The sequence below is a fragment of the Megalops cyprinoides genome, chromosome 16, assembly GCF_013368585.1.
Source record: "Megalops cyprinoides isolate fMegCyp1 chromosome 16, fMegCyp1.pri, whole genome shotgun sequence".
Lineage (NCBI taxonomy): Eukaryota > Metazoa > Chordata > Actinopteri > Elopiformes > Megalopidae > Megalops > Megalops cyprinoides.
The window spans coordinates 3786499-3794708 of record NC_050598.1 but is presented as its reverse complement, the minus strand read 5'-3'; the positions used below and the strand labels follow the sequence as shown (position 1 = coordinate 3794708).

The 8210-nt window shown below is 43.7% G+C and overlaps 1 protein-coding gene across 5 annotated transcripts; it reads left to right on the top strand.

Moving 5' to 3' along the window:
• The first annotated feature begins 959 nt into the window (after positions 1 to 959).
• tssc4 (tumor suppressing subtransferable candidate 4) lies at positions 960 to 4303 on the top strand. 5 transcript variants are annotated; one of them, XM_036548288.1, is made up of 4 exons: positions 960 to 1029; positions 1808 to 1932; positions 2343 to 2415; positions 2847 to 4303. In XM_036548288.1, the coding sequence occupies exon 4, from the start codon at positions 2916 to 2918 to the stop codon at positions 3840 to 3842; it is 927 nt and encodes a 308-aa protein (XP_036404181.1). In that variant the 5' UTR covers positions 960 to 1029; positions 1808 to 1932; positions 2343 to 2415; positions 2847 to 2915; the 3' UTR covers positions 3843 to 4303. The 5 variants fall into 5 exon arrangements, with proteins under 5 accessions (XP_036404181.1, XP_036404179.1, XP_036404180.1 ...); XM_036548286.1 differs by lacking the exon at positions 960 to 1029 and adding an exon at positions 1106 to 1170; XM_036548287.1 differs by lacking the exon at positions 960 to 1029 and adding an exon at positions 1163 to 1219.
• The last annotated feature ends 3907 nt before the right edge of the window (positions 4304 to 8210 follow it).

The window sequence follows — 8210 nt, the reverse complement described above, 5'->3', positions numbered from 1 at the left end:
CTGATGTTAATAAAAAGGAACAAAGACAAATGCAGTTATTCTTGAAGTACAGTTGTAGACATTTAGCATTATTTAGTGTTGTAGCATATCCTAGCAGCTTCCCGCTGACGTAGAAACTATATGGAGCATATCCTCTGTCTGGCGTGTATTGGCGGTCCCGTTTTAAAGTAATTTAATCCGCTTTCAGGCTAGTTATTCCACATTAGAATTACACAGTGGTTTGTCTGCACATTGGGAAGTCCAATATGAAAACTAGGTCAGGTGGGTAGAGCTGCAAACGTAGGGCATTTAACCAAGGTGCAACCGACAACCTCCTCACACTGTTTTTCACACCACAGTACATCAATAAAACGGCTGCCAAGTGTGAGAGGGCCCTAAGGGTTTGTAGAATTTCAACACTAAATTTTAGTTGAGAATCAGTAACTATCTTTACCCTGGATACATTTGCTGGTTGGGGAGGATTTGAAGCTTTACTTCTGATTTCTATTCATGGTCACTACTTGTTAAGGCTTTTTAATACAGTTTAACGACATTGTCCATGTAAGACTAATTAAGTTAGAAATGCCCCAGCTAACTTGTAATCTGAATAACAAACACTCGGTAACACAGTAAGGCCAACAGGAAAAGCAGTTCCCAGTGTATATCAGACCTCACGTCCGTCTCTGGCATTAGCCAGTGTGTCTGTAAAAAATCTATGTTATGCTCACATGGTCTGTTTTCATGTTTAGGCTATTTACATTCCTAACGGTGCGAACATGTAAGAAGTAGTTGCGCAGAATTGTATGGATGTATATGTTGTCTGGATGCTCCATCTCCCTCCCTGTGCCAAATGTACTAGTCGATCCATTATGTGAAAGTACCAGTGAAACTACGCGCAATGTTGTGCAGCACAAAGTCACGCCATTCATACGATTTCAGTACGATTGCTCACGAGCATCACCCCAGAGCAGGTGCTGCGCAGATTAACTGCGATGGACACCGTCAGAATAGGCCACTGATGGACTCTCAGGAACACACTGATCCATCTAGGTAGGTATCGGTGGATCTGCGCGGCACCTGCTTTAAAGTGGTGCACCCAAGCAGTCAGAATCAAGACTTGCCGCTGCGATATCTGAAGAACTCGCTTACCCATAATGCAACTGTACATGAGACGTATCAGCGGGAAGAAGGGTAATATGGACGACGCGTGATAATTTATCGAATCTGCGCAGCTGTTTTAGTAGGATTGTTTTTGTTATCGTGTCTTTTAAAATAGGACTACTGGTTACTGCGACTTTTGAGCTGGTTTGCAAAACTGCATTGTTCCAAACAGTGACGACGATTTTGTGGCCAGCTAGCTGTGGGTTAATTGACCTATCTACTGCCTGTGCCTATTTAGCTAATATTGTCAGTCGTTAGGCGCGTTGTTGGTTTTGCCTCTGGAATCCATTTATGCTGTAGCCAGTTCATCTGTTAAATCGTTATTTACGCGTATATAATGTTAGCTAATTTACCAGGATTCGTGGATTTTCGCTCCAGAGACACGTGTATTTTGGTTGGCTAGCCAGGAAGTTATTGCTAGCTAGCCGGAGGCTCACCACAGGCTAGCGAGTTTTAGCCAGTATGAATGAGTTTACGTTAGTCTGTATGACTAAATTAAGTAATTTAGTTTATTGCCTCCATAATATGTTTATAAGAACTAACTAAAGGATGGGATCTATCTTACTAGCCAGAAAGCTAATGTTACAGCTTAAATGTAACATGTTAAACGCACGCAGCACTTTGCTAGACAGTTTCACCGACGTTAATTAAATCGCTTCCGCCGCAGGTTGTGACCGATTCGTTTGAAGAGCGACACCTGAACACAATGGAAGAGGCTGGATCGGAGATCCTCGCCCACAAATCCGCTGTTTTGACCGAGCTGTGCAGCATCTTGACCTGCACGGAGAGTCTGTGAGTCTACCTTTACAGTAAGACGCAACCGTATACTGCCCACCTGCACCGAGTGTACTGAAGTTGAAACCATATAGTTAGCTAAACAAAACGGCACCGTATTAATATAGACCTTTTTACCCAACATGCGGGGCGGACCGGGTTAAGCACATAGACCTCCTTTTTTAAAACGCACAAAAGGCACAAACTGCATGCGTGTTTAGAATACTGATATAGTCATTGCCCTTTAAAATTAATCTGTATGTTCACTGTTTATGGTACTTGTAAATTCTGGTGGTGAGTTCTGTATGTTTTAAACAGGCTACAGCTAGTTACACAGTGAGGTCTTGTAAAGAGTACCCATTGTCCCCAAGGACTGCATCTGTTCTGTGGTAAATGTTGTGTGTTGTTTGGGCTTTGTTTGTTTCCAGAGTAAAGGAGCTGCAGGTACTGGTAGCCCTCACCGATCCGGAGAGAGGGAGACTGTTGCAGTCGCAGGTTAACGTGAGTGCCTCAAAAGTGGTACCAACAGAATTCACTCTTGTCAATTTTTATTCGTTTTGGCAATGTGCCCTTCACAGTGAGATCGCCATAAAAAAGACTTGGAAACTGCTATTGGATTGTGGTCTGGTTGGTAGCAGATGGTTTTGTAGCACGGGTTTGGACAGGTTTTTGTGAAAGGCCTGCCTTACTCTTTGTGCAAAGTAACCTCGTTGATCAGATAGCTTGTATGGCAAAGAACCGGAGCTGTAAATTGTTGCATTGCAGAGTTGAGTGCACCTTTGGAGCAGAGAAGGAGATTGCACATCTTATTCCAGGCAATGGGGCACTTGTACCCCGCCATAATAACATTGTTTCTTTGCTCGACCTTCGCTGTTTTGAGAAGCTTGTGTAACGCCTGGTGTTCACACCTGCTTCTTCCCTGACTGTTTCAGGCTATTAACTCCGTAGGTGTGTGGAAGTCCCTGTTCTCCGCCGCAGAGTCGGAGGCCGACAGTTAGGCCATGCGTGAGCCGGAGGATCACAGGGGCGCCCCCCTTGGCAGGCTGGCAAACAGTGACGCCGTGGAGATCCCTGACGACTGTGTCTCCCTGAGTGACTCTGACCCCGAGGATTCTGGTGCACTTTATGACGCCGAGGTGGAAGACCTGTCCCCCGGCAGGGAGGGGTCCCCTGACGGCAGAGATGCTAGGGACCATCCCTCCGCCCCCACCCCCCCAGAGCCCTCCTTCCAGCTGAAGGGCGGGAGCGCCGGGTTCTCCTCCCGCAGCCAGAGCATCTTCCATGGTCTGGAAAGCGCCGCAAAGCTGTCCTCCCCCCATCTGGGCGAGGACAATCTCATTGATGGGCCCTTTGTGCGTCCCATGCTGCCCCACGGGGAGAAGGAGAGGGGGGTAGCACCCAGCAGGAACACCCTGTCATCGTCGTCCAGGGGCATGCCAGACTACCTGGCCCACCCTGAGCGTTGGACCAGGTACAGCCTGGAGGATGTGCCAGATGTCAGTAACAGCAAGAACAGCCTGGTGGCCCACGAGTACATTCAGGGCCTGCAGCAGAGGAAGGTCAGGTCCATGGTCCCCTCCCAGGAACCCTTTACCCCCGCCTTCAACCAGGACCACTCCAGCAGCTCAGATGGCAAGATACTCTTTTCCAGGCCCAGCCGGAAGGGGGAGGGTGTGGCAGGGGATGGGTTGGTGGTGGGAGGGGCCGGGGAGGCCCACGCCCCTGAGGAAGCCAGGAAGAAGGAAGTGGGGTTGCGCCACCTGGACGAGACCGAAGAGGAGGCAAAGGTTGTGCAGTCCCCTGCAAGTGAGGCCAAGAGGAAGTTCGAGTCAGACGAGGGTGACAAGGACTCAAAAGTAGGATTCAAAAGCAGCCGGAAGGTCAACCGCAAGCACTTTCGCAGGGTCTCGGAACACGAGGACGACTGAAAACGTCACTGGGTCAGGGTGGATGTGTGCAAATGGAACCAGAACCTTTTTAAACCAGTTTTTTGTCCAGTTCCCCTGATTTCTGCCCTCAGTTTCACAGGACTGTAGTTAATTTCCCCAGCTCTCCTCACATTTGGAACAGGGTTAGGCATTGCCATTGCTTACGTTGCAGCGGGTGGTGCCTCAAACAGGTGGAACTGTTTATCTCTGTCTTTCATTATGTGCAGTTTGTTTGTTCCTGAATAATCCAAGTGTGTGCATTTTTTCCTAGTCATGCTGCACATATTTAAAACTTAAAGCAATACCTATGTAGAGGTAAATGTTTTTGTAATTAATTTGGAGAGTAGATGATTTTCGCAATATGGTAGTGCGTACCATTTTGGTGTGATTTTCAGTATATGTTTGATTAATGGCTATTGTAGAAAACAGATCTGTCTCACAATAAACATTTGCAAGTGTTATTTGTTTGTTTCAGTGCCTTCTCAGATTTTGAGTCCACTTGCTGTACACGCTGTCACAGTTGTTTTCCTTCAGCTGTATAGGTAGGACCCCCATACTATATGGGAAATTGCTGACATAAAACTACCACATAAAAAAAACTAAATATACTGTAATTTGCTCGTGTGTTCCAATCACTGTGTGAAGCACCCACTGTAATGCAGTAAACTGTTACTGGAAAGGGCAGCTTTTTTGTCCCACTGCCTTGAATCCATATCTGAATATTTGGGGTAAGAAGGGGAACAGCAAATCTGTTGATTTCATTTGATGTGTTCATCAGCGTGCCCATATGGACAGATATGTTTCCTGTTGAGGTATGTCCTGTCCACACAAGCCTTAAAGCTGACGGAAGGATATTTTCTTGGATGGTGGTCTTTACCTTACAGCCACGTCCCGCCAACTAAACGAGTTTCATGTTTGGAGGGGTTGGTGTGTCTCTCAGAGTGTCTGGTGAGGCGCAGCGGGAGGGTCTGAATGACACAACGCCTATTTTCCTTGTGTTAAAACAAAGCAAGGGGAGACCTGAAAATAATCAGTCTTTAACCCCTCGTTGAAAAACATCCTGGTACTGTCAAAATGCAGGCAGTCTCCGTTTTCCCCACGATTCGCATCTGGTTATTTATAGAAATGCCGCCACGAATCGTTGCACTGCACGAAATTGAGATTTATATGAGAGAGGGCTGGGTCGAGGGGGGAGAGACCGGGAGAAAGAGGACGTTTAAAAGCAGACGTAGCTAAAAGGAAACAAAAATGTTTTCCCGTTGGGAATCTCTTTGCTTTACTTTGTTGTGTTGTCTCTCTTATTTTTGTTTTGTTGTCTTCATTTCAGCGAACTCGAGAGGGGGAAGACGGAAAGTGTTATTGATATCCTCGCCCGTACAGAAAGCTATGATCTGTGATGTCCTGTCATTCACAAGCATCCCGCTGTGGGTATCAACACTCCCTATTTACGCTAAATTGTCCTTCAAGACTACTTAAACGCACACATATTTACACAGCATCGGAACACACATCGGAAAATCTAACCTAATCCCATGTGAAAATAAGATTTCTCGTGCATGCTCAGAAGCACAACCCTTCTTTATAGCAATGTATCTATGGGAAATTTGCATAAGCGAAGTTTGACATTTGCGCTGGGGGACGACGACGACGACATTTTTTAACTGACGTCAGTACACAGTCCAACTATTGCGTGCCAAGCTTGCCATAAAGCCAAACAACACAGCGCATCAAATCAGTTTCTGTATCCCAGGCGACACTGCAAGAATAAAGACAGGAGACGCGAGCGAGAAACTGTACAACTGTAGGTTTTTACTTTTCTTATTTCAAGTAAACGGTACCTGTAAATCAGTGTCTGAAAAAAATGTGACGGGAAATGGGCAGTGTAGTTGCTTATTTTATATAAGAAACGGCTAATTTGTAAGTTTTCTCCGACTTTCATGGGGAGTAGGCTTCGGTTAGCTACCGTTATTCAGTTCAGTGGAGACGATAGATAACGTTAGCCAAGTTAGCATGGGCTACAGAAAACGTAACTTGAAGGACGGCTTTTTAGCTTTTATCGGACTTTTCAAATGTCATATCGATCCTATGAATGTGAATAAAGCTATAGTCTCCATACAGCCTTCTACCAGTCATCTTCACATAAATATTTTATTCAGCGACTGCTGAGGAGATATTTTTTCAGAGGCTGATTTACAAGTACCGTTCACTTGAAATAAGAAAAGTTACTTAATACTTAAAACTTAATATCATGTCCTCTCATAACTTAGTACAAAGATGTATTCCATTTTTGATGCATCAACCTCTAAGTGGAGCGGAGCTAAAAGGATTTGTGGGCTAGTTATAGTTACTGTGATGGCTTCCTCTTTAGATTGGCTGAGTCCGAGTTTTCAAAAAAAAGTACATTATTTGTATGATCTGCCTGCATGTTTTACTTGTAAATCCCTTTACTAAAAGTAACTAGTATTTGCAGCTGTTATAGATTAGTGGAATAAAAAGTAGAATGTTTGCTTTGAAATGTAGCAGTATTTTATGTAGCAATATTACACATTTTACTGAAATCAGCTAGCTTGTACCTTGTCTGATCAACTTTTGAAACTTGGTCATGCAGCACTGCTAATACTGTGACTCCATGCATGGCTTTCGCTTGTGTTGTACTCTGCCTCACTTGTCACAAGTCGCTTTGGATAAAAACGTCTGCCAAATGAATAAATGTAAATCAAGAGCGTTTCAGCTTTATGTCCATTCTTAAAATCATGGGTTTGAAATATCTTCCTATAATCCATATGCCATCACAGTTATAGTTACTGTGATGGCTTCCTCTTTAGATTGGCTGAGTCCGAGTTTTCAAAAAAAAAGTACATTATTTGTATGATCTGCCTGCATGTTTTACTTGTAAATCCCTTTACTAAAAGTAACTAGTATTTGCAGCTGTTATAGATTAGTGGAATAAAAAGTAGAATGTTTGCTTTGAAATGTAGCAGAATAAAAGTACAAAGTCCCCTAAATTGGAAATACTCATGCCAAGTACAAGTAGGCCTACCTCAAAACTGTACTTAAAAAAATTTACATTAAGTTACTTTCCATCCTTATACAGCCCCATTCCCACCACCTGGTCAATCAACCACTTAGCTAGCTAGTTCATTTTAAAGGCAATTCACGTGGCTGTTTTGCTTAAGGCAGGGGCATCATAACACTTATAATGTTAAATAACATTTTAGTACCATATGAGTGAAATGACAAACACGAATTCTGAGTTCGTCTTTAACTTTATTATATGAACAAAGTAGCAGCCTATACTATGGCAAAACACAAATGTAATACACAAACACAATAAAACAAAAGTTTATCATATGTTGCACTGATAATGCCAGTGTTGTATATCACTGCTTAAATGAGCTGCGCCCAGGTTATTGTGCGATGGGCCTTTTTCATGCCGCCATATTGGAAAGCAACAGGGGGTAAAGTTACTTCCGGTCAACAATGGCAAACTTCAATGAAGGTGAAGCTGATTTTCTCCAGATCTTTGGCATATCTGCTAAAATTCCGGCTTTCAAAGGTTGCTGAAACAGTGGATATATATTGCAAAACAAAACGATCCAAACCGGATCGTGGATATAAACTGTTCCATAATCAGTTTACCTTTAATTATGAAGATAATGTCAGCTAACTACGGAGAGATGGCTAACGTTCGATCAAGCCACCTAGCAGCTTGTAAATAGACATCAATAAATTATCCAATGGTTCATTGTCATAACATATGTCATGATAGTTTAATATTCATTCACGTTTCTTACGTGCATATTCTCTTTGGTATAGTGTCCGACGTAGTAGACGGTAGTGTAATACGAGCACGGTGCTACAGGTCACTTAAAAGAATGAGGAGCCACACAAACTGGAGGTGTAGTGAAGATAACATTGTTAAGGGGCAAAAGGAGCAAGAGCGCTAAGTAAATTCTTGTTTGCATCGGTCTGTTGAAGGAGATGCTTTGGCTAGCAACATCAACGTCTTCTCGACCACAGCAAGGTTTCACTCGACGAACAAACCTCAGTCTTTGTCGATCTGTCATAAACTTGAATTCCTGGCTGGGGTTCTGTCAAAGACCCATGGAAAAATACAAGGCACCACATCTTTTCAATTCTGTTTAGACCAGTAGTTGATGTAAACTGGTCGTCGCTGCGAAAGTGCATGCTACAAACAACTGTGTCATCACAGACGTTAAACAGTTCTTCATGGCCGTTCTCTTGCCAGTGGTGTACTGGCCATCGGGTATACCGGGACAAATCTCGGTGGACCGTCAAAAAATCCAATAATTTTTTTTTTTTTTTTTTTTTACCGGCCCTCTCTGTGTGTCTATCATCTGATGAAAT

Bases quoted from the DNA above. Each gene is read 5' to 3' on its own strand.
- tssc4 (XM_036548288.1), top strand. From the start codon at position 2,916: ATGCGTGAGCCGGAGGATCACAGGGGCGCCCCCCTTGGCAGGCTGGCA.